Genomic DNA, 26,106 nt, shown 5'->3' with positions numbered 1-26,106 from the left:
ACTCCAGCACCAGATACCACCACTACTAGGCCTACGTGTGAGCCAGTCTAAGATTATTATTTTTTTTAAGTCAGCAAAATGTGTATCACAAAGCATTAATTTCCATAGATCATAATCAATGCAACACACAATCATTATGCAATTTATTGTATTGTTGTTTGAGTCATGTTTTATAATTTGGTTTAACACACAGGCTAATTGAGGAGCTGCTTTTATCTGAGTCTGCTTGATTCTTTCAACACCTTGTACCGTCACCCTGCGATCCAGTCAGCGTATTGGCAGTGGGCTCACTTGATTGCAGATCTGAGATATGTGTGCGTGCCGCAACAAGAGGTCATTTGGAACGCGGATGGTGGAAAAACACGCACAGCGCACGCTTGTTGGAATCCGCGCCCATAGCCTATATTCGCTCTTTCCTATCCGTGACAGAGGCTGCAAAAATGACGATCAAGAAAAGTAAAACCGTCGTTTTTGAAAGACGTGCCGGGGATTTAACTGCGTTGTATTGTATGAATGATTGGGTGGTTGCAGTGGTGTTGGCTATTATTGTTATGATGTCTGTATGGGCTGCACTCATCATATACAGATATATACAGACAGAGAGAGGTAAAAGAAGAAGAAAGGTTGACGACGACACTATTTTGGAAACTGAAAAGGACGAAAATGAGACGACAAACGAAGAAAAAATACTGTCCTGTGTCGAGTCAACAGGTAAATCAACATTTATTAGTGTTCATTCTTCACTGATCGGTCCTAGGATTGTAATGAAGTCGAATGTAACCCATATGCAGCATAGTTGCTGTCTACGCTTGTTATGTTTTGTGCTATATGAGAGATCCGCCATGATAATGAATCGGAAGCCTACTACAGTCATGTCTACAAACACGTGTGCGCAGGTCTCCTTGAAGCTGTCAGCTGTGAGCGCGCAGGAGGTTGAAAATATAAATAGTTATATCAATGAAACCCTTTGCTTAAGTGAAAAACAAATATCAGTTGTCTGTAACAAAATCCCCTAGTTTAATTGTCTGATTAATGCTTTAGATATTACAGTAGCTATTAGATTTGTTTGCTGGGTTGGGTAGGTTACTTTCTAGTTACCTGTCAGAAATTGTAATCAGTAAAGTAACGTTTGGTTTACACATACTCTAACGTAATTTCATTACTTTCAGTTACTTTTGCATTACTTTCCCCTTAAGGAGGCAGACAAAAATAATCATAGTGCTCTCTGTATGGGGTCAATTTCACGCCATATGTAATTGAATTCAAAATAAAATAAATCGTGAACATGAAATGTAAAGTTGAGAATGTAAACATAGTTTCGATGACGGGTGAAATAATGGATGTTGAAATCAAAACCAAACCATTGAAAGCTAAATGTATAGAATTATAAACAAAAATAAGACATCAAAAGCAAAAACCCCAAAACTTGTAATCAAATCATTTTTAAAGCGAGAGCAAAACTCTATGACAAATGATTAAAATATTTGAAAACGAATGCAAACATCGTTTCCCGTTAAACTTTCCCAGCAACGAATCCTATTGAATACATTTTGCCTACGCTCTTGCCTGCATGTACTACCTATTGGTTACGCTACTCGTGTCTTTGCTTTCAATTCAAGGGGCTTCATTGGCATGGGAAACGTGTTAACATTGCCAATGCAAGTGAGGTGGATAATACAGGACTGACAGCTTTCACTGTCAGTCCTTTCGAGTGCGAGGTTTGGCATTATATTTCCGGGAAGGGCGGGGTTTAGAGGGAAGCGTAGACGATGAGTCTCCATTGGTCCGCTAGTTTTGGAGTGACAGTTCTATGATCAGCAGAGTTATAGGCTACACTACAGCAAGGACCTGCATGCTGTTCATGATCAGGAAACGTCAGTTGATCTCTTTCATTTCAGATAATGTGTCGGTAGCCTCACAATATCGGCCAACATTAATTGTATATTTGAGTGATTTATAAAATAAAAGTGATCTATACCTGACAAGTATGAGTGGTTTAAGCTAATTTCCCATCCTTTGTGGGCTCTGCCTGTCAAGCAGCAGAAGGGTACATTTGCCGATGTACAGTTAGCTGGTAATGTTAACTTTGCTAGCTACTGGTAGACACTTTGTACAGTTAGCTGGTAATGTTTACTTTGCTAGCTACTGGTAGAAACTTTACAGTTACCTGGTGATGTTAACTTTGCTAGCTACTGGTAGAAACTTTGTACTGTTAGCTGGTAATGTTAACTTTGCTAGCTACTGGTAGACACTTTGTACTGTTAGCTGGTAATGTTAACTTTGCTAGCTACTGGTAGAAACTTTGTACTGTTAGCTCAACGTATAGTGGTAGGTAGACCTAATGTACTTTTTATGTAGAACCCATTGAGGGGATCCCAACAACCAATGAAGGTGTAGACCTAGCGAATTTAGCTAACATTCCCTTTTCAACAGTGTTTAATCACGATTGCTGCTGACAGACATGATAGGCTACATTGATTGATGGTTAACAACAGATCACATCAAATTGGCTAGCTAGTTAACAACAGATCACAACAGATCACATCAAATTGGCTAGCTAGTTAACAACAGATCACATCAATATGGCTAGTTAATAACAGAACACATCAAATTGGCTAGATAACTTTGAGGGGATAAACTAGACGGCCATATCCAAATAGTGTTTGATTTGCTTTCCATCTATAGTGGTGGTGACAGTAGTCTGACAACTTTACCAGGACGAGGACTCGTCATTTACAGTGCCTTGCGAAAGTATTCGGCCCCCTTGAACTTTGCGACCTTTTGCCACATTTCAGGCTTCAAACATAAAGATATAAAACTGTATTTTTTTGTGAAGAATCAACAACAAGTGGGACACAATCATGAAGTGGAACGACATTTATTGGATATTTCAAACTTTTTTAACAAATCAAAAACTGAAAAATTGGGCGTGCAAAATTATTCAGCCCCCTTAAGTTAATACTTTGTAGCGCCACCTTTTGCTGCGATTACAGCTGTAAGTCGCTTGGGGTATGTCTCTATCAGTTTTGCACATCGAGAGACTGAAATTTTTTCCCATTCCTCCTTGCAAAACAGCTCGAGCTCAGTGAGGTTGGATGGAGAGCATTTGTGAACAGCAGTTTTCAGTTCTTTCCACAGATTCTCGATTGGATTCAGGTCTGGACTTTGACTTGGCCATTCTAACACCTGGATATGTTTATTTTTGAACCATTCCATTGTAGATTTTGCTTTATGTTTTGGATCATTGTCTTGTTGGAAGACAAATCTCCGTCCCAGTCTCAGGTCTTTTGCAGACTCCATCAGGTTTTCTTCCAGAATGGTCCTGTATTTGGCTCCATCCATCTTCCCATCAATTTGAACCATCTTCTCTGTCCCTTCTGAAGAAAAGCAGGCCCAAACCATGATGCTGCCACCACCATGTTTGACAGTGGGGATGGTGTGTTCAGCTGTGTTGCTTTTACGCCAAACATAACGTTTTGCATTGTTGCCAAAAAGTTCAATTTTGGTTTCATCTGACCAGAGCACCTTCTTCCACATGTTTGGTGTGTCTCCCAGGTGGCTTGTGGCAAACTTTAAACAACACTTTTTATGGATATCTTTAAGAAATGGCTTTCTTCTTGCCACTCTTCCATAAAGGCCAGATTTGTGCAATATACGACTGATTGTTGTCCTATGGACAGAGTCTCCCACCTCAGCTGTAGATCTCTGCAGTTCATCCAGAGTGATCATGGGCCTCTTGGCTGCATCTCTGATCAGTCTTCTCCTTGTATGAGCTGAAAGTTTAGAGGGACGGCCAGGTCTTGGTAGATTTGCAGTGGTCTGATACTCCTTCCATTTCAATATTATCGCTTGCACAGTGCTCCTTGGGATGTTTAAAGCTTGGGAAATCTGTTTGTATCCAAATCCGGCTTTAAACTTCTTCACAACAGTATCTCGGACCTGCCTGGTGTGTTCCTTGTTCTTCATGATGCTCTCTGCACTTTTAACGGACCTCTGAGACTATCACAGTGCAGGTGCATTTATACGGAGACTTGATTACACACAGGTGGATTGTATTTATCATCATTAGTCATTTAGGTCAACATTGGATCATTCAGAGATCCTCACTGAACTTCTGGAGAGAGTTTGCTGCACTGAAAGTAAAGGGGATGAATAATTTTGCATGCCCAATTTTTCAGTTTTTGATTTGTTAAAAAAGTTTGAAATATCCAATAAATGTCGTTCCACTTCATGATTGTGTCCCACTTGTTGTTGATTCTTCACAAAAAAATACAGTTTTATATCTTTATGTTTGAAGCCTGAAATGTGGCAAAAGTTCGCAAAGTTCAAGGGGGCCGAATACTTTCGCAAGGCACTGTAGCTTGCTTCATCGGAGATTACGCATTTGGAAAGAGCTTGACATGGACATGTTTTTCTCCACACAGATATTATATATGGAATAATCGGGATATATTGTATGAAAATACGTATTTGTTTTTAGAATATTGGTTCCGAAATAATATCCTATTGGTGAGCCAACTGGTAAATGCAGAGGGTCTTTTACTCAGTTATAAGGAATTCTTATCCCTTTACAAGGTCCCTGTAACACCTAAAGATGTTGCCATTGTTTTAGACGCCATTCCCTCAGGTGTTGCTCTGTTATTCAGGAACGTGTCAAGACCCTCAGAGCCTACCTTCTATTGACCCTGTTGACTCATCAGTAGGAAAGATTTGTTTCTCTTTTGGTCCATTCAACAACAGAGCGAAATAACTGTGGCAAGACATCAGTAGGTTTATAATTGAACACATTTATGAAGATGTTACACTATTGTGGAGAGATGTACTGTTTGGATTCTTTACATACAATAGAAATAAGCTGAAACATTTTTATGTAATTAATTTCGTTTGGCCAAATTTCATATGCACAAATGTAAATTTACAAACAGAAAACCACATTTTCGTACCCTACAAAAAGAAATTGAACTTTATTTTAAGACGGTTAAATGCTCTACTAACAAAAAATATGTTAGAATTGTAAGTATATGTATGTCCCTTAAGGTCTTTGTGTAATTGTAATGTGATATTGTACCCCCTAGCCCCGCCCCCAGCCCCGCCCCTAGCTCAATTGTCCATTGTTTGTAATCTGTGTGCTTGTGTTCCCTCATGTGCTTTATGTATTGATTTGTTGTTAATAAAACATATATTAAAAAAATAAAGACACATGTTGTTTGCTTAGCTAGCTAGCTACATCCAAAATGGATATGCTACCTCTCTGTAACTGGGGAGGCAGGAAGCCTAGTGGTTAGAGCGTTGGACTAGTAACCGGAAGGTTGCAAGTTCAAACCCCTGAGCTGACAAGGTACAAATCTGCCGTTCTGCCCCTGAACAGGCAGTTAACCCACTGTTCCTAGGCCGTCATTGAAAATAAGAATTAACTGACTTGCCTAGTTAAATAAAGGTAAAGGTAAAATTAAATTACATGATGGTGTTTAGTGATCACGAAACGCATGCAGTTACTGTATAACTCTGATGATAGAGCTAAATGTGGAATAATCTGAAATCACTAGGCTCTTAAAGAGGTGACGATATTAAAACTAATTAGTTTTAACATTTATTTAACCATCTCTTGAAAACGGCACATAGTTGTCAATGGTTTTAGCGGAGCTGGGGGTCTCCTTGCAGCCAAATTGAAAGCTTTGTGAGCTGTGACTCCCTCGCACCCACTGCTATTGTGAGGTTTTATTGATAACGACCTATTCATTCCAATTAGACTGGTTTGGAACTTTGAGGGTTTATGACATGGCCCATCCAGTCATTTAATAGGATCTCCAATGTGCTTATTTTCCAGAGGAGGGTGAAGACGAGACGCTGGAGAGCTGGGATGGAGAGGAATGGAGGAGAGAGCCAATGGAATGGATTCCAACAACCAGTGAGAATGTAGAACCCTTTGAGGAGATCCCAACAATACCCAATGAGGATGTAGAACCCATTGAGGGGATCTCAGCAACAACCAATGAGGATATAGAACCCATTGAGGGGATACCAACAACCAATGAAGGTGTAGAACCCATTGAGGGGATCCCAACAACCAATGAGGATGTAGAAACCATTGAGGGGATCCCAACAACCAATGAGGGTGTAGAACCCATTGATGGGATCCCAACAACCAATGAGGGTGTAGAACCCATTGAGGGGATCCCAACAACCAATGAGGGTGTAGAACACATTGAGGGGATCCCGACAATAATCATTGATGAGATAGAACCTATTACAAGGATTCGAACAACAACCAATGAGGATCTAGAACCAATTAGACAAAACCGAACAGCAACCAATGAGGATCTACAACCCATTAGACGCATCCGAACACTAACCAATGAGGATCTAGAACCAATTAGACGGACCCGAACAGCAACCAATGAGGATCTACAACCCATTAGACGCATCCGTACACTAACCAATGAGGATCTAGAACCAATTAGACGGAACCGAACATCAACCAATGAGGATCTACAACCCATTAGACGGATCCGAACAACAACCAATGAGAGCGATGGTCCTTACACGTGGGAGTCGTATGCTGAGTGGCAGATTGTTGAGGAGTTTCACCTCGGCTCTCAACCTCAAGAGCACTGTGAAGGCACATGTCAGCACTATGACGGTTTATGTCAGGTCTGTGGAGGCTTGTGTCATTGCAGTGAATGCTTATGTCAGTTCTACGAAGGCTTATGTCAGGACGACGCCGAATCCCAGACTGACCGGACCGTGGGTCAAGAGGAGCAGGCTTCTACCAGTCACTATTCCCTCAGTGACATAAACTATCAATCTGGACATGAGAAAAACACAGATGTGTATAACCAGGACGAGGAGGATTTGAAGGAAGTTGAACTGAGTGATGATTGTCAATGTGAGAGCACAGAGGAGGAGTCTGAGGTAAACCATCCACATGCCTTTGCCATCAAGCCTCAGAGAGATCTGGAAGAGCTCAATGAAAATCTCCCTGGCATGATATTGACTGACACTGACCTTGAAGAACCTGACCGTGTGTGTTATACAGAGATACAGGAAGTACAATACACAGATGATGACATGACCAGCCATGTTGTCTTTTACAACGAAGAGAGGCCGGAGATGACATTGACTGACACTGAACATGTGTCGGATAAAGAAAGAGAGGAAGTAGAATATCCGGATGACGATAGACACAGCCATGTTGCTTTTGCCAAAGTCCAGGAAAGTGAAAATCTACCTGATATGAAATTGACTGACACTGACCGGATAGAACCGGAACATGTGTATGAGGTGGAGAGAGAGGAAGTAGAATATCCAGATGAGGTAATCACTGAAGGTCCAGAACATCCCAGTGAAAACATCCCAGAGATATTGAGTGACACTGACCTCCAACAACCTGGCAATTTATGTGAAGAAGAAACACAGGAAGTAGAATGTACAAGTGATTATATGGACAGCCAGGTTGCCTTTGTCAGCGACACTCAGGAACCAGAACATCCCAATGAATATCGACCTGACATATTGAGTGACACTAAGACTAAAGAACTTGACCATGTGTGTGATTCAGAGATACAGGAAGTGGAATACCCAGGTGCTGACATGACCAGCCATGTGCCGTCAGTCTCTGATAGGACAGTAGAAGACGATATGAAAGAAGCTATGGTAGAGGATCTTGACATGGAAGCTATGGTAGAGGATCTTTGGAGGAAGGACTGTCTACTTCATGACTATGTCATTGACGGGTTGAGCCAGCCAACCGATGTTAGAGACACACATGTGGCTGAGAGGAAAGGAGACATCGTTGATGATAACAGCAAGGACACGCGTGTAGAGGAGGAGAGGAAAATACAGAGTGATGATACACGGATAGAGGAGAGTTATGAGAAAGTTGAAATTAACATAATGGAAGCCACGATGGACTATAATGAATGGATGACAGTCAGCGGCACAGAGGACAACAGTGACTCCCCATGGGTGAGGATAAGCCACTCGTCCATCGAATGCTCTTCTGCTGAGGCGGAGCATCATCCCACAGAAACACATCACAATTCAGATGATCCAACGGTGGCTGACGCAACCGCATTCAAGGAGGTCAAAGAAACAGGAACTAAACCTGTATCACCAGATGGAGACCTGCGTAGGAATAAGAAGATGGCGGCTGTGCTTCCTATCAAACCCAAGACTGTACGGGTGAGGTTCTGTGTCCACTACCGCACCCAGTCTCCCTGGCAGGAGCTGGCTGTGACAGGGAACCAGCAGGAGCTGGGGAGCTGGACGGGCTTCGTTCCACTGGAGAGAGCCCAGGACGGGTTCTGGGCCAGCTGGGTCGTCCTCCCCGCGGAGAAGCAGGTGGAATGGAAGTTGGTACTGGTGGAAGATGGAGAAATCCTACGCTGGGAGGAGGGTGGTAATAGACACCTGGAGACAGGTTGGGGTGGTGGAGAGGTGTATCTCAACAAGTGGTGGGGCAGCCTCTGAGTGACAGGTTCCTACTGGGCACCAACTGGTTGGAACAACACTGTTCTTCACAAAAAATATATATCAATGTGATGACGTTGAATCGATGTGGAAAAATAATTTGATTTGCAAAAAACGTAAAGTAATTTTGAATTTTTTTATATTTTCTTACCCAATTGTTAACCAAAATCCTATAACAAACACAGTTTGCATGTTTGGAGATTTGAAAACTAGACGTTGAAATGACACCTGTGCCCTGTGGGGCAGCCTCTCTGTGCCCAGTGGGGAAGCCTCTGAGTGATAAGGAGGGAATGGCACTACAATTCCCATTTCCATACTAGCATACTACTTAGAATGCATAGCCATTTTACATTTTAACATTTTACTGGCGCTAGGGGTCATATATATGTATGTGTGTATATATATATATATATATATATATATATATATATGTGTGTGTGTGTGTGTGTGTGTATATATATATATACAGTGGGGAGAACAAGTATTTGATACACTGCCGATTTTGAAGGTTTTCCTACTTACAAAGCATGTAGAGGTCTGTAATTTTTATCATAGGTACGCTTCAACTGTGAGAGACGGAATCTAAAACAAAAATCCAGAAAATCACATTGTATGATTTTTAAGTAATTCATTTGCATTTTATTGCATGACATAAGTATTTGATACATCAGAAAAGCAGAACTTAATATTTGGTACAGAAACCTTAGTTTGCAATTACAGAGATAATATATTTCCTGTAGTTCTTGACCAGGTTTGCACACACTGCAGCAGGGATTTTGGCCCACTCCTCCATACAGACCTTCAGGTTTTGGGGCTGTCGCTGGGCAATACAGACTTTCAGCTCCCTCCAAAGATTTTCTATTGGGTTCAGGTCTGGAGACTGGCTAGGCCACTCCAGGACCTTGAGATGCTTCTTACGTAGCCACTCCTTAGTTGCCCTGGCTGGGTGTTTCGGGTCATTGTCATGCTGGAAGACCCAGCTACGACCCATCTTCAATGCTCTTACTGAGGGAAGGAGGTTGTTGGCCAAGATCTCGCGATACATGGCCCCATCCATCCTCCCCTCAATACAGTGCAGTCGTCCTGTCCCCTTTGCAGAAAAGCATCCCCAAAGAATGATGTTTCCACCTCCATGCTTCACGGTTGGGATGGTGTTCTTGGGGTTGTACTCATCCTTCTTCTTCCTCCAAACACAGCGAGTGGAGTTTAGACCAAAAAGCTCTATTTTTGTCTCATCAGACCACATGACCTTCTCCCATTCCTCCTCTGGATCATCCAGATGGTCATTGGCAAACTTCAGACGGGCCTGGACATGTGCTGGCTTGAGCAGGGGGACCTTGCGTGCGCTGCAGGATTTTAATCCATGACGGCGTAGTGTGTTACTAATGGTTTTCTTTGAGACTGTGGTCCCAGCTCTCTTCAGGTCATTGACCAGGTCCTGCCGTGTAGTTCTGGGCTGATCCCTCACCTTCCTCATGATCATTGATGCCCCATGAGGTGAGATCTTGCATGGAGCCCCAGACCGAGGGTGTTTGACCGTCATCTTGAACTTCTTCCATTTTCTAATAATTGCGCCAACAGTTGTTGCCTTCTCACCAAGCTGCTTGCCTATTGTCCTGTAGCCCATCCCAGCCTTGTGCAGGTCTACAATTTTATCCCTGATGTCCTTACACAGCTCTCTGGTCTTGGCCATTGTGGAGAGGTTGGAGTCTGTTTGATTGAGTGTGTAGACAGGTGTCTTTTATCAGGTAACGAGTTCAAACAGGTGCAGTTAATACAGGTAATGAGTGGAGAACAGGAGGGCTTCTTAAAGAAAAACTAACAGGTCTGTGAGAGACAGAATTCTTACTGGTTGGTAGGTAATCAAATACTTATGTCATGCAATAAAATGCAAATTAATTACTTAAAAATAATACAATGTGATTTTCTGGATTTTTGTTTTAGATTCCGTCTCTCACAGTTGAAGTGTACCTATGATAAAAAATTACAGACCTCTACATGCTTTGTAAGTAGGGAAACCTGCAAAATCGGCAGTGTATCAAATACTTGTTCTCCCCACTGTAAGTGTGTGTGTGTGTGTGTGTGTGTGTGTGTGAGAGAGAAGGGACTGACTAGGGGTCCTACATAGAGACATACTGTATATAGAGAGGGGACTGACTAGGAGTCCTACATAGAGACATACTGTATATAGAGAGGGGACTGACTAGGGATCCTACATAGAGACATACTGTATATAGAGAGGGGACTGACTAGGGATCCTGCATATACATATATATATATATGTGAGAGAGAGAGGGGACTGACTAGGGGTCCTACATAGACATATATATATATATATATATATATATATATATATATATATATATATATATATATATATATATATATATATATATGAGAGAGAGAGGGGACTGACTAGGAGTCCTACATAGATATATACTGTATATATAGAGAGAGGGGACTGACTAGGGGTCCTACATAGACATATATATAGAGAGAGGGGACTGACTAGGAGTCCTACATAGATATATACTGTATATATAGAGAGAGGGGACTGACTAGGCACAAGTGTACACTTGGACAGAGCATAGGGACGCGACAATGTATAATATACTGTCTACGTACCATCAACATACTGTCCACATACTATCTATATACTATCTATATACTGTCTATATACTGTCCACATACTATCTATATACTGTCCACATACTGTCCATGTACTGTCCACATACTATCTATATACGGTCTATATACTGTCCATGTACTGTCTATATACTGTCTATATACTGTCCATGTGCTGTCTATATACCGTCTATATACTGTATATATACTGTCGATGTACTGTCCACATACTATCTATATACGGTATATATACTGTCCATGTACTGTCCATATACTGTCTATATATTGTCAATATACGGTCTACATACTGTCCATGTACTGTTTATATACTGTCCATGTGCTGTCTATATACTGTCCATGTACCGTACACATACTGTCCATGTACTGTTTATATACTGTCTATATACTGTCCATGTACCGTACACATACTGTCTATATACTGTCCATATACTGTCTACATACTGTCTATATACTGTCCATGTACCGTACACATATTGTATACATACTGTCCATGTACTGTATATATACTGTTCATGTACCGTACACATATTGTATACATACTGTCCATGTACTGTATATATACTGTCTATATACTGTATATATACTGTCCACATACTGTCTACATACTGTCCATGTACTGTCTATATACTGTCTATATACTGTCTATATACTGTCTACGTACTGTCCATGTACTTGTCTATATACTGTCTATATACTGTCTATATACTGTCCATGTACTGTCTATATACTGTCTATATACTGTCCATGTGCTGTCTATATACTGTGTATATATACTGTATGTACTGTCTATTTACTGTCTATGAACTGTATGTACTGTCCATGTATTGTATATATACTGTCTATATACTGTCTACATACTGTATATATACTGTCTATGTACTGTCTATATACTGTATATATACTGTCTATAAACTGTCTACGTACTGTCTACGTACCGTCTACATACCGTCTATATACTGTCTATATATTGTCTATGTACTGTCTATATATACTGTCGATGTACTGTCGATATACTGTCTATATACTGTCGATGTACTGTATATGTACTGTCTATGTACTCTCTACATACTGTCTATATACCATCTATCTACCGTCTACATACCGTCTATATACTGTCTATATATTGTCTATGTACTGTCTATATATACTGTCGATGTACTGTCGATGTACTGTATATATACTGTCTATATACTGTCTATGTACTGTCTATATACTGTCTATATACCATCTATCTCCCGTCTACATACCGTTTATATACTGTATTATAGCAATATAACTATTATGCAACTACGATATTGTCATCGAATGATAATAATCATCTTGGAAATGAAAAATCCCCCGTATTCCCTTTTGTCCAGTGAAGTACCTTAGTGTAGATTACAGCAGTGTCTGTGCTGTGGCATTACAGCACTAGTAATCACAGGTAGAAGGATGTTCTGTTATCTATTGACCAGTGAAGCACCTTAGTGTAGATTACAGCAGTGTCTGTGCTGTGGCATTACAGCACTAGTAATCACAGGTAGAAGGATGTTCTGTTATCTATTGACCAGTGAAGCACCTTAGTGTAGATTACAGCAGTGTCTGTGCTGTGGCATTACAGCACTAGTAATCACAGGTAGAAGGATGTTCTGTTATCTATTGACCAGTGAAGCACCTTAGTGTAGATTACAGCAGTGTCTGTGCTGTGGCATTACAGCACTAGTAATCACAGGTAGAAGGATGTTCTGTTATCTATTGACCAGTGAAGCACCTTAGTGTAGATTACAGCAGTGTCTGTGCTGTGGCATTACAGCACTAGTAATCACAGGTAGAAGGATGTTCTGTTATCTATTGACCAGTTTATGTGATGCTGAAATTTAAAATATATATATATTGAGTTATTTCTCTTTCATATCTGTACAACCAGGTACATGTAGATCTGTTGAATGAACGTTGTTGTGGTAAATAAAAACTAATCAGTATCATCTACACTAATAAGTCGCCTTGGAACATTTTTCATACTATGTTTATCAACAGGGTTTGTTCATCATAAATGTTGTTAGTCTTTTGTTTTCGTCGGTTTGACTTGGGTTTTTTTCTCGATTTGCTTACATTTTATTTGATCACAATTAATCGTGTTGTTTTGGTTCTCACTGAGTTTGAACCTTTTTTGTAAAAAAAAAAAAAAACTATATTTTTGTTAAATATGACACTTAAATGTTGTTTAGATGGAGTAGAGTTGTTATCTATTACCCAATAAACATTTTCTTGGAATGCTGTTGTCTATTGGACTCATATGTACAGTTTTTTTCTGATCAATTTGATGTTATTTTAATGGAAAATGTTTCCTTTTTTTAAACAAGGACATTTCTAAGTGACCCCAAGCTTTTGATTACTGATATCCTGTTAGTTCCAGGTTAGACCTATAGCTACTGATATCCTGTTAGTTCCAGGTTAGACCTATAGCTACTGCTGTGCTGTTAGACCTATAGCTACTGATATCCTGTTAGTTCCAGGTTAGACCTATAGCTACTGCTGTGCTGTTGGGCCTATAGCTACTGCTGTGCTGTTAGGCCTATAGCTACTGCTGTGCTGTTAGGCCTATAGCTACTGCTGTGCTGTTAGACCTATAGCTACTGCTGTGCTGTTAGTTCCAGGTTAGACCTATAGCTACTGCTGTGCTGTTAGACCTATAGCTACTGCTGTGCTGTTAGTTCCAGGTTAGACCTATAGCTACTGCTGTGCTGTTAGACCTATAGCTACTGATATCCTGTTAGTTCCAGGTTAGACCTATAGCTACTGATATCCTGTTAGTTCCAGGTTAGACCTATAACTACTGCTGTGCTGTTAGGCCTATAGCTACTGATATCCTGTTAGTTCCAGGTAATACCTATAGCTACTGCTGTGCTGTTAGACCTATAGCTACTGCTGTGCTGTTAGTTCCAGGTTAGACCTATAGCTACTGCTGTGCTGTTAGACCTATAGCTACTGCTGTCCTGTTAGACCTATAGCTACTGCTGTGCTGTTAGTTCCAGGTTAGACCTAAAGCTACTGCTGTGCTGTTAGACCTATAGCTACTGATATCCTGTTAGTTCCAGGTTAGACCTATAGCTACTGATGTCCTGTTAGTTCCAGGTTAGACCTATAGCTACTGATATCCTGTTAATTCCAGGTTAGACCTATAGCTACTGATATCCTGTTAGTTCCAGGTTAGACCTATAGCTACTGCTGTGCTGTTAGGCCTATAGCTACTGCTGTGCTGTTAGGCCTATAGCTACTGCTGTGCTGTTAGGCCTATAGCTACTGCTGTGCTGTTAGACCTATAGCTACTGATATCCTGTTAGTTCCAGGTTAGACCTATAGCTACTGCTGTGCTGTTAGACCTATAGCTACTGCTATCCTGTTAGTTCCAGGTTAGACCTATAGCTACTGCTGTGCTGTTAGACCTATAGCTACTGCTGTGCTGTTAGGCCTATAGCTACTGATATCCTGTTAGTTCCAGGTTAGACCTATAGCTACTGCTGTGCTGTTAGGCCTATAGCTACTGCTGTGCTGTTAGGCCTATAGCTACTGCTGTGCTGTTAGAACTATAGCTACTGATATCCTGTTAGTTCCAGGTTAGACCTATAGCTACTGCTGTGCTGTTAGACCTATAGCTACTGATATCCTGTTAGTTCCAGGTTAGACCTATAGCTACTGATGTCCTGTTAGTTCCAGGTTAGACCTATAGCTACTGATATCCTGTTAGTTCCAGGTTAGACCTATAGCTACTGCTGTCCTGTTAGACCTATAGCTACTGCTGTGCTGTTAGTTCCAGGTTAGACCTAAAGCTACTGCTGTGCTGTTAGACCTATAGCTACTGATATCCTGTTAGTTCCAGGTTAGACCTATAGCTACTGATGTCCTGTTAGTTCCAGGTTAGACCTATAGCTACTGATATCCTGTTAATTCCAGGTTAGACCTATAGCTACTGATATCCTGTTAGTTCCAGGTTAGACCTATAGCTACTGCTGTGCTGTTAGGCCTATAGCTACTGCTGTGCTGTTAGTTCCAGGTTAGACCTATAGCTACTGCTGTGCTGTTAGGCCTATAGCTACTGCTGTGCTGTTAGTTCCAGGTTAGACCTATAGCTACTGCTGTGCTGTTAGACCTATAGCTACTGCTGTCCTGTTAGACCTATAGCTACTTCTATCCTGTTAGTTCCAGGTTAGACCTATAGCTACTGCTGTGCTGTTAGGCCTATAGCTACTGCTATCCTGTTAGTTCCAGGTTAGACCTATAGCTACTGCTGTGCTGTTAGGCCTATAGCTACTGCTGTGCTGTTAGACCTATAGCTACTGCTGTGCTGTTAGACCTATAGCTACTGCTGTGCTGTTAGGCCTATAGCTACTGCTGTGCTGTTAGAACTATAGCTACTGCTGTGCTGTTAGAACTATAGCTACTGATATCCTGTTAGTTCCAGGTTAGACCTATAGCTACTGATATCCTGTTAGTTCCAGGTTAGACCTATAGCTACTGCTGTCCTGTTAGACCTATAGCTACTGCTGTGCTGTTAGTTCCAGGTTAGACCTAAAGCTACTGCTGTGCTGTTAGACCTATATCTACTGATATCCTGTTAGTTCCAGGTTAGACCTATAGCTACTGATGTCCTGTTAGTTCCAGGTTAGACCTATAGCTACTGATATCCTGTTAATTCCAGGTTAGACCTATAGCTACTGATATCCTGTTAGTTCCAGGTTAGACCTATAGCTACTGCTGTGCTGTTAGGCCTATAGCTACTGCTGTGCTGTTAGGCCTATAGCTACTGCTGTGCTGTTAGGCCTATAGCTACTGCTGTGCTGTTAGGCCTATAGCTACTGCTGTGCTGTTAGACCTATATTTACTGCTATCCTGTTAGTTCCAGGTTAGACCTATAGCTACTGCTGTGCTGTTAGACCTATAGCTACTGCTGTGCTGTTAGGCCTATAGCTACTGCTGTGCTGTTAGACCTATAGCTACTGCTGTGCTGTTAGTTCCAGGTTAGACCTATAGCTACTGCTGTGCTGTTAGACCTATAGCTACTGCTGTCCTGTTAGACCTATAGCTACTGCTGTGCTGTTAGTTCCAGGTTAGACCTATAGCTACTGCTGTGCTGTTAGGCCTATAGCTACTGCTGTGCTGTTGGGCCTATAGCTACTGCTGTGCTGTTAGGCCTATAGCTACTGCTGTGCTGTTGGGCCTATAGCTACTGCTGTGCTGTTAGACCTATAGCTACTGCTGTGCTGTTAGTTCCAGGTTAGACCTATAGCTACTGCTGTGCTGTTAGACCTATAGCTACTGCTGTGCTGTTAGACCTATAGCTACTGCTGTGCTGTTAGTTCCAGGTTAGACCTAAAGCTACTGCTGTGCTGTTAGACCTATAGCTACTGATATCCTGTTAGTTCCAGGTTAGACCTATAGCTACTGATGTCCTGTTAGTTCCAGGTTAGACCTATAGCTACTGATATCCTGTTAATTCCAGGTTAGACCTATAGCTACTGATATCCTGTTAGTTCCAGGTTAGACCTATAGCTACTGCTGTGCTGTTAGGCCTATAGCTACTGCTGTGCTGTTAGACCTATAGCTACTGCTGTGCTGTTAGACCTATAGCTACTGCTGTGCTGTTAGGCCTATAGCTACTGCTGTGCTGTTAGACCTATAGCTACTGATGTCCTGTTAGTTCCAGGTTAGACCTATAGCTACTGCTGTGCTGTTAGACCTATAGCTACTGCTATCCTGTTAGTTCCAGGTTAGACCTATAGCTACTGCTGTGCTGTTAGACCTATAGCTACTGATATCCTGTTAGTTCCAGGTTAGACCTATAGCTACTGCTGTGCTGTTAGACCTATAGCTACTGCTATCCTGTTAGTTCCAGGTTAGACCTATAGCTACTGCTATCCTGTTAGTTCCAGGTTAGACCTATAGCTACTGCTGTGCTGTTAGGCCTATAGCTACTGCTATCCTGTTAGTTCCAGGTTAGACCTATAGCTACTGCTATCCTGTTAGTTCCAGGTTAGACCTATAGCTACTGCTATCCTGTTAGTTCCAGGTTAGACCTATAGCTACTGCTGTGCTGTTAGACCTATAGCTGCTGATATCCTGTTAGTTCCAGGTTAGACCTATAGCTACTGATATCCTGTTAGTTCCAGGTTAGACCTATAGCTACTGCTGTGCTGTTAGACCTATAGCTACTGCTATCCTGTTAGTTCCAGGTTAGACCTATAGCTACTGCTGTGCTGTTAGACCTATAGCTACTGCTGTGCTGTTAGACCTATAGCTACTGCTGTGCTGTTAGGCCTATAGCTACTGCTGTGCTGTTAGGCCTATAGCTACTGATATCCTGTTAGTTCCAGGTTAGACCTATAACTACTGCTGTGCTGTTAGGCCTATAGCTACTGATATCCTGTTAGTTCCAGGTTAGACCTATAGCTACTGCTGTGCTGTTAGGCCTATAGCTACTGCTGTGCTGTTAGACCTATAGCTACTGCTGTGCTGTTAGACCTATAGCTACTGCTGTGCTGTTAGTTCCAGGTTAGACCTATAGCTACTGCTGTGCTGTTAGACCTATAGCTACTGCTGTGCTGTTAGTTCCAGGTTAGACCTATAGCTACTGCTGTGCTGCTAGTTCCAGGTTAGACCTATAGCTACTGCTGTGCTGTTAGACCTATAGCTACTGCTGTCCTGTTAGACCTATAGCTACTGCTGTGCTGTTAGTTCCAGGTTAGACCTAAAGCTACTGCTGTGCTGTTAGACCTATAGCTACTGATATCCTGTTAGTTCCAGGTTAGACCTATAGCTACTGATGTCCTGTTAGTTCCAGGTTAGACCTATAGCTACTGATATCCTGTTAATTCCAGGTTAGACCTATAGCTACTGATATCCTGTTAGTTCCAGGTTAGACCTATAGCTACTGCTGTGCTGTTAGGCCTATAGCTACTGCTGTGCTGTTAGGCCTATAGCTACTGCTGTGCTGTTAGGCCTATAGCCACTGCTGTGCTGTTAGACCTATAGCTACTGCTGTGCTGTTAGACCTATAGCTACTGATATCCTGTTAGTTCCAGGTTAGACCTATAGCTACTGCTGTGCTGTTAGACCTATAGCTACTGATATCCTGTTAGTTCCAGGTTAGACCTATAACTACTGCTGTGCTGTTAGACCTATAGCTACTGATATCCTGTTAGTTCCAGGTTAGACCTATAACTACTGCTGTGCTGTTAGGCCTATAGCTACTGATATCCTGTTAGTTCCAGGTAATACCTATAGCTACTGCTGTGCTGTTAGACCTATAGCTACTGCTGTGCTGTTAGACCTATAGCTACTGATATCCTGTTAGTTCCAGGTTAGACCTATAACTACTGCTGTGCTGTTAGGCCTATAGCTACTGATATCCTGTTAGTTCCAGGTAATACCTATAGCTACTGCTGTGCTGTTAGACCTATAGCTACTGCTGTGCTGTTAGTATAGCTACTGCTGTGGTTAGACCTATAGCTACTGCTGTGCTGTTAGTATAGCTACTGCTGTGCTGGTTAGACCTATAGCTACTGCTGTGCTGTTAGACCTATAGCTACTGCTGTCCTGTTAGACCTATAGCTACTGCTGTGCTGTTAGTTCCAGGTTAGACCTAAAGCTACTGCTGTGCTGTTAGACCTATAGCTACTGATATCCTGTTAGTTCCAGGTTAGACCTATAGCTACTGATGTCCTGTTAGTTCCAGGTTAGACCTATAGCTACTGATATCCTGTTAATTCCAGGTTAGACCTATAGCTACTGATATCCTGTTAGTTCCAGGTTAGACCTATAGCTACTGCTGTGCTGTTAGGCCTATAGCTACTGCTGTGCTGTTAGGCCTATAGCTACTGCTGTGCTGTTAGGCCTATAGCTACTGCTGTGCTGTTAGGCCTATAGCTACTGCTGTGCTGTTAGACCTATAGCTACTGCTGTGCTGTTAGACCTATAGCTACTGCTGTGCTGTTAGACCTATAGCTACTGATATCCTGTTAGTTCCAGGTTAGACCTATAGCTACTGCTGTGCTGTTAGACCTATAGCTACTGCTATCCTGTTAGTTCCAGGTTAGACCTATAGCTACTGCTGTGCTGTTAGACCTATAGCTACTGATATCCTGTTAGTTCCAGGTTAGACCTATAGCTACTGCTGTGCTGTTAGACCTATAGCTACTGCTATCCTGTTAGTTCCAGGTTAGACCTATAGCTACTGCTGTGCTGTTAGACCTATAGCTACTGCTATCCTGTTAGTTCCAGGTTAGACCTATAGCTACTGCTATCCTGTTAGTTCCAGGTTAGACCTATAGCTACTGCTGTGCTGTTAGACCTATAGCTACTGCTGTGCTGTTAGGCCTATAGCTACTGCTATCCTGTTAGTTCCAGGTTAGACCTATAGCTACTGCTGTGCTGTTAGACCTATAGCTACTGCTATCCTGTTAGTTCCAGGTTAGACCTATAGCTACTGCTGTGCTGTTAGACCTATAGCTACTGCTGTGCTGTTAGGCCTATAGCTACTGCTGTGCTGTTAGGCCTATAGCTACTGCTGTGCTGTTAGACCTATAGCTACTGCTGTGCTGTTAGACCTATAGCTACTGCTGTGCTGTTAGTTCCAGGTTAGACCTATAGCTACTGCTGTGCTGTTAGACCTATAGCTACTGCTGTCCTGTTAGACCTATAGCTACTGCTGTGCTGTTAGTTCCAGGTTAGACCTAAAGCTACTGCTGTGCTGTTAGACCTATAGCTACTGATATCCTGTTAGTTCCAGGTTAGACCTATAGCTACTGATGTCCTGTTAGTTCCAGGTTAGACCTATAGCTACTGATATCCTGTTAATTCCAGGTTAGACCTATAGCTACTGATATCCTGTTAGTTCCAGGTTAGACCTATAGCTACTGCTGTGCTGTTAGGCCTATAGCTACTGCTGTGCTGTTAGACCTATAGCTACTGCTGTGCTGTTAGACCTATAGCTACTGCTGTGCTGTTAGACCTATAGCTACTGATATCCTGTTAGTTCCAGGTTAGACCTATAGCTACTGCTGTGCTGTTAGACCTATAGCTACTGCTATCCTGTTAGTTCCAGGTTAGACCTATAGCTACTGCTGTGCTGTTAGACCTATAGCTACTGATATCCTGTTAGTTCCAGGTTAGACCTATAGCTACTGCTGTGCTGTTAGACCTATAGCTACTGCTATCCTGTTAGTTCCAGGTTAGACCTATAGCTACTGCTGTGCTGTTAGACCTATAGCTACTGCTATCCTGTTAGTTCCAGGTTAGACCTATAGCTACTGCTATCCTGTTAGTTCCAGGTTAGACCTATAGCTACTGCTGTGCTGTTAGACCTATAGCTACTGCTATCCTGTTAGTTCCAGGTTAGACCTATAGCTACTGCTATCCTGTTAGTTCCAGGTTAGACCTATAGCTACTGCTGTGCTGTTGGGCCTATAGCTACTGCTGTGCTGTTAGACCTATAGCTACTGCTATCCTGTTAGTTCCAGGTTAGACCTATAGCTACTGCTGTCCTGTTAGTTCCAGGTTAGACCTATAGCTACTGCTGTGCTGTTAGACCTATAGCTACTGATATCCTGTTAGTTCCAGGTTAGACCTATAGCTACTGATGTCCTGTTAGTTCCAGGTTAGACCTATAGCTACTGCTATCCTGTTAGTTCCAGGTTAGACCTATAGCTACTGCTGTGCTGTTAGACCTATAGCTACTGATATCCTGTTAGTTCCAGGTTAGACCTATAGCTACTGATGTCCTGTTAGTTCCAGGTTAGACCTATAGCTACTGATATCCTGTTAGTTCCAGGTTAGACCTATAGCTACTGCTGTGCTGTTAGACCTATAGCTACTGCTGTGCTGTTAGACCTATAGCTACTGCTGTGCTGTTAGGCCTATAGCTACTGCTGTGCTGTTAGGCCTATAGCTACTGCTATCCTGTTAGTTCCAGGTTAGACCTATAGCTACTGCTGTGCTGTTAGACCTATAGCTACTGCTGTGCTGTTAGGCCTATAGCTACTGATATCCTGTTAGTTCCAGGTTAGACCTATAGCTACTGCTGTGCTGTTAGGCCTATAGCTACTGCTGTCCTGTTAGTTCCAAGTTAGACCTATAGCTACTGCTGTGCTGTTAGACCTATAGCTACTGCTGTGCTGTTAGGCCTATAGCTACTGCTGTGCTGTTAGGCCTATAGCTACTGCTGTGCTGTTAGGCCTATAGCTACTGCTGTCCTGTTAGTTCCAGGTTAGACCTATAGCTACTGCTGTGCTGTTAGACCTATAGCTACTGATATCCTGTTAGTTCCAGGTTAGACCTATAGCTGCTGATATCCTGTTAGTTCCAGGTTAGACCTATAGCTACTGATATCCTGTTAGTTCCAGGTTAGACCTATAGCTACTGCTGTGCTGTTAGACCTATAGCTACTGATATCCTGTTAGTTCCAGGTTAGACCTATAGCTACTGCTGTGCTGTTAGACCTATAGCTACTGCTATCCTGTTAGTTCCAGGTTAGACCTATAGCTACTGCTGTGCTGTTAGACCTATAGCTACTGCTATCCTGTTAGTTCCAGGTTAGACCTATAGCTACTGCTATCCTGTTAGTTCCAGGTTAGACTTATAGCTACTGCTGTGCTGTTAGACCTATAGCTACTGATATCCTGTTAGTTCCAGGTTAGACCTATAGCTACTGCTGTGCTGTTAGACCTATAGCTACTGCTGTGCTGTTAGGCCTATAGCTACTGCTATCCTGTTAGTTCCAGGTTAGACCTATAGCTACTGCTGTGCTGTTAGACCTATAGCTACTGATATCCTGTTAGTTCCAGGTTAGACCTATAGCTACTGATATCCTGTTAGTTCCAGGTTAGACCTATAGCTACTGCTGTGCTGTTAGGCCTATAGCTACTGCTGTGCTGTTAGGCCTATAGCTACTGCTGTGCTGTTAGGCCTATAGCTACTGCTGTGCTGTTAGACCTATAGCTACTGCTGTGCTGTTAGACCTATAGCTACTGCTATCCTGTTAGTTCCAGGTTAGACCTATAGCTACTGCTGTGCTGTTAGACCTATAGCTACTGCTATCCTGTTAGTTCCAGGTTAGACCTATAGCTACTGCTGTGCTGTTAGACCTATAGCTACTGATATCCTGTTAGTTCCAGGTTAGACCTATAGCTACTGCTGTGCTGTTAGAACTATAGCTACTGATATCCTGTTAGTTCCAGGTTAGACCTATAGCTACTGCTGTGCTGTTAGACCTATAGCTACTGATATCCTGTTAGTTCCAGGTTAGACCTATAGCTACTGATCTCCTGTTAGTTCCAGGTTAGACCTATAGCTACTGATATCCTGTTAGTTCCAGGTTAGACCTATAGCTACTGATATCCTGTTAGTTCCAGGTTAGACCTATAGCTACTGCTGTGCTGTTAGACCTATAGCTACTGCTGTGCTGTTAGGCCTATAGCTACTGCTGTGCTGTTAGGCCTATAGCTACTGCTGTGCTGTTAGGCCTATAGCTACTGCTGTGCTGTTAGACCTATAGCTACTGCTATCCTGTTAGTTCCAGGTTAGACCTATAGCTACTGCTGTGCTGTTAGACCTATAGCTACTGCTGTGCTGTTAGGCCTATAGCTACTGCTGTGCTGTTAGGCCTATAGCTACTGCTGTGCTGTTAGGCCTATAGCTACTGCTGTGCTGTTAGGCCTATAGCTACTGCTGTGCTGTTAGAACTATAGCTACTGATATCCTGTTAGTTCCAGGTTAGACCTATAGCTACTGCTGTGCTGTTAGACCTATAGCTACTGATATCCTGTTAGTTCCAGGTTAGACCTATAGCTACTGATGTCCTGTTAGTTCCAGGTTAGACCTATAGCTACTGATATCCTGTTAGTTCCAGGTTAGACCTATAGCTACTGCTGTGCTGTTAGACCTATAGCTACTGCTGTGCTTTTAGGCCTATAGCTACTGCTGTGCTGTTAGGCCTATAGCTACTGCTGTGCTGTTAGGCCTATAGCTACTGCTGTGCTGTTAGGCCTATAGCTACTGCTGTGCTGTTAGGCCTATAGCTACTGCTGTGCTGTTAGACCTATAGCTACTGCTGTGCTGTTAGGCCTATAGCTACTGCTGTGCTGTTAGGCCTATAGCTACTGCTATCCTGTTAGTTCCAAGTTAGACCTATAGCTACTGCTGTGCTGTTAGGCCTATAGCTACTGCTGTGCTGTTAGGCCTATAGCTACTGCTGTCCTGTTAGTTCCAGGTTAGACCTATAGCTACTGCTGTGCTGTTAGACCTATAGCTACTGATATCCTGTTAGTTCCAGGTTAGACCTATAGCTGCTGATATCCTGTTAGTTCCAGGTTAGACCTATAGCTACTGATATCCTGTTAGTTCCAGGTTAGACCTATAGCTACTGCTGTGCTGTTAGACCTATAGCTACTGCTGTGCTGCTAGTTCCAGGTTAGACCTATAGCTACTGCTGTGCTGTTAGACCTATAGCTACTGCTGTCCTGTTAGACCTATAGCTACTGCTGTGCTGTTAGTTCCAGGTTAGACCTAAAGCTACTGCTGTGCTGTTAGACCTATAGCTACTGATATCCTGTTAGTTCCAGGTTAGACCTATAGCTACTGATGTCCTGTTAGTTCCAGGTTAGACCTATAGCTACTGATATCCTGTTAATTCCAGGTTAGACCTATAGCTACTGATATCCTGTTAGTTCCAGGTTAGACCTATAGCTACTGCTGTGCTGTTAGGCCTATAGCTACTGCTGTGCTGTTAGGCCTATAGCTACTGCTGTGCTGTTAGGCCTATAGCTACTGCTGTGCTGTTAGACCTATAGCTACTGCTGTCCTGTTAGACCTATAGCTACTGATGTCCTGTTAGTTCCAGGTTAGACCTATAGCTACTGCTGTGCTGTTAGACCTATAGCTACTGCTATCCTGTTAGTTCCAGGTTAGACCTATAGCTACTGCTGTGCTGTTAGACCTATAGCTACTGCTATCCTGTTAGTTCCAGGTTAGACCTATAGCTACTGCTGTGCTGTTAGACCTATAGCTACTGCTATCCTGTTAGTTCCAGGTTAGACCTATAGCTACTGCTATCCTGTTAGTTCCAGGTTAGACCTATAGCTACTGCTGTGCTGTTAGACCTATAGCTACTGCTATCCTGTTAGTTCCAGGTTAGACCTATAGCTACTGCTGTGCTGTTAGGCCTATAGCTACTGCTGTGCTGTTAGGCCTATAGCTACTGCTGTGCTGTTAGACCTATAGCTACTGCTGTGCTGTTAGGCCTATAGCTACTGCTGTGCTGTTAGGCCTATAGCTACTGATATCCTGTTAGTTCCAGGTTAGACCTATAGCTACTGCTGTGCTGTTAGACCTATAGCTACTGATATCCTGTTAGTTCCAGGTTAGACCTATAGCTACTGATATTCTGTTAGTTCCAGGTTAGACCTATAGCTACTGCTGTGCTGTTAGACCTATAGCTACTGCTATCCTGTTAGTTCCAGGTTAGACCTATAGCTACTGCTGTGCTGTTAGGCCTATAGCTACTGCTGTGCTGTTGGGCCTATAGCTACTGCTGTGCTGTTGGGCCTATAGCTACTGCTGTGCTGTTAGGCCTATAGCTACTGCTGTGCTGTTAGGCCTATAGCTACTGCTGTGCTGTTAGGCCTATAGCTACTGCTGTGCTGTTAGAACTATAGCTACTGATATCCTGTTAGTTCCAGGTTAGACCTATAGCTACTGCTGTGCTGTTAGACCTATAGCTACTGATATCCTGTTAGTTCCAGGTTAGACCTATAGCTACTGATGTCCTGTTAGTTCCAGGTTAGACCTATAGCTACTGATATCCTGTTAGTTCCAGGTTAGACCTATAGCTACTGATATCCTGTTAGTTCCAGGTTAGACCTATAGCTACTGCTGTGCTGTTAGACCTATAGCTACTGCTGTGCTGTTAGGCCTATAGCTACTGCTGTGCTGTTAGGCCTATAGCTACTGCTGTGCTGTTAGAACTATAGCTACTGATATCCTGTTAGTTCCAGGTTAGACCTATAGCTACTGCTGTGCTGTTAGACCTATAGCTACTGATATCCTGTTAGTTCCAGGTTAGACCTATAGCTACTGATGTCCTGTTAGTTCCAGGTTAGACCTATAGCTACTGCTATCCTGTTAGTTCCAGGTTAGACCTATAGCTACTGCTATCCTGTTAGTTCCAGGTTAGACCTATAGCTACTGCTGTGCTGTTAGGCCTATAGCTACTGCTGTGCTGTTAGGCCTATAGCTACTGCTGTGCTGTTAGGCCTATAGCTACTGCTGTCCTGTTAGTTCCAGGTTAGACCTATAGCTACTGCTGTGCTGTTAGACCTATAGCTACTGATATCCTGTTAGTTCCAGGTTAGACCTATAGCTGCTGATATCCTGTTAGTTCCAGGTTAGACCTATAGCTACTGATATCCTGTTAGTTCCAGGTTAGACCTATAGCTACTGCTGTGCTGTTAGACCTATAGCTACTGCTGTGCTGTTAGACCTATAGCTACTGCTGTGCTGTTAGGCCTATAGCTACTGCTGTGCTGTTAGACCTATAGCTACTGATATCCTGTTAGTTCCAGGTTAGACCTATAGCTACTGCTGTGCTGTTAGACCTATAGCTACTGCTGTGCTGTTAGTTCCAGGTTAGACCTATAGCTACTGCTGTGCTGTTAGGCCTATAGCTACTGCTGTGCTGTTAGACCTATAGCTACTGCTGTGCTGTTAGTTCCAGTTTAGACCTATAGCTACTGCTGTGCTGTTAGGCCTATAGCTACTGCTGTGCTGTTAGGCCTATAGCTACTGCTGTGCTGTTAGACCTATAGCTACTGCTGTGCTGTTAGGCCTATAGCTACTGCTGTGCTGTTAGAACTATAGCTACTGATATCCTGTTAGTTCCAGGTTAGACCTATAGCTACTGCTGTGCTGTTAGACCTATAGCTACTGCTGTGCTGTTAGGCCTATAGCTACTGCTGTGCTGTT

General features: G+C 42.6%; 1 protein-coding gene across 1 annotated transcript; it reads left to right on the top strand.

Moving 5' to 3' along the window:
- Window positions 1-316: 316 nt before the first annotated feature.
- LOC139408279 (uncharacterized) lies at window positions 317-8,501 on the top strand. Its single transcript, XM_071151983.1, has 2 exons — window positions 317-711; window positions 5,828-8,501. Exons 1-2 carry the CDS (start codon window positions 441-443, stop codon window positions 8,467-8,469), a joined length of 2,913 nt encoding a protein of 970 aa, XP_071008084.1. The 5' UTR covers window positions 317-440; the 3' UTR covers window positions 8,470-8,501.
- The last annotated feature ends 17,605 nt before the right edge of the window (window positions 8,502-26,106 follow it).

This window comes from Oncorhynchus clarkii, chromosome 5, assembly GCF_045791955.1.
Source record: "Oncorhynchus clarkii lewisi isolate Uvic-CL-2024 chromosome 5, UVic_Ocla_1.0, whole genome shotgun sequence".
Taxonomy (NCBI): Eukaryota; Metazoa; Chordata; class Actinopteri; order Salmoniformes; family Salmonidae; genus Oncorhynchus; species Oncorhynchus clarkii.
Note: the sequence above shows the minus strand (reverse complement) of the source record. Positions and strands in the feature narration are given on the sequence as shown.

Coding starts and splice junctions, on each gene's coding strand:
- LOC139408279 (XM_071151983.1), top strand. CDS start 441: ATGACGATCAAGAAAAGTAAAACCGTCGTTTTTGAAAGACGTGCCGGG. Junction 712..5,827: donor GTCCTGTGTCGAGTCAACAG/GTAAATCAACAT, acceptor CTTATTTTCCAG/AGGAGGGTGAAGACGAGACG.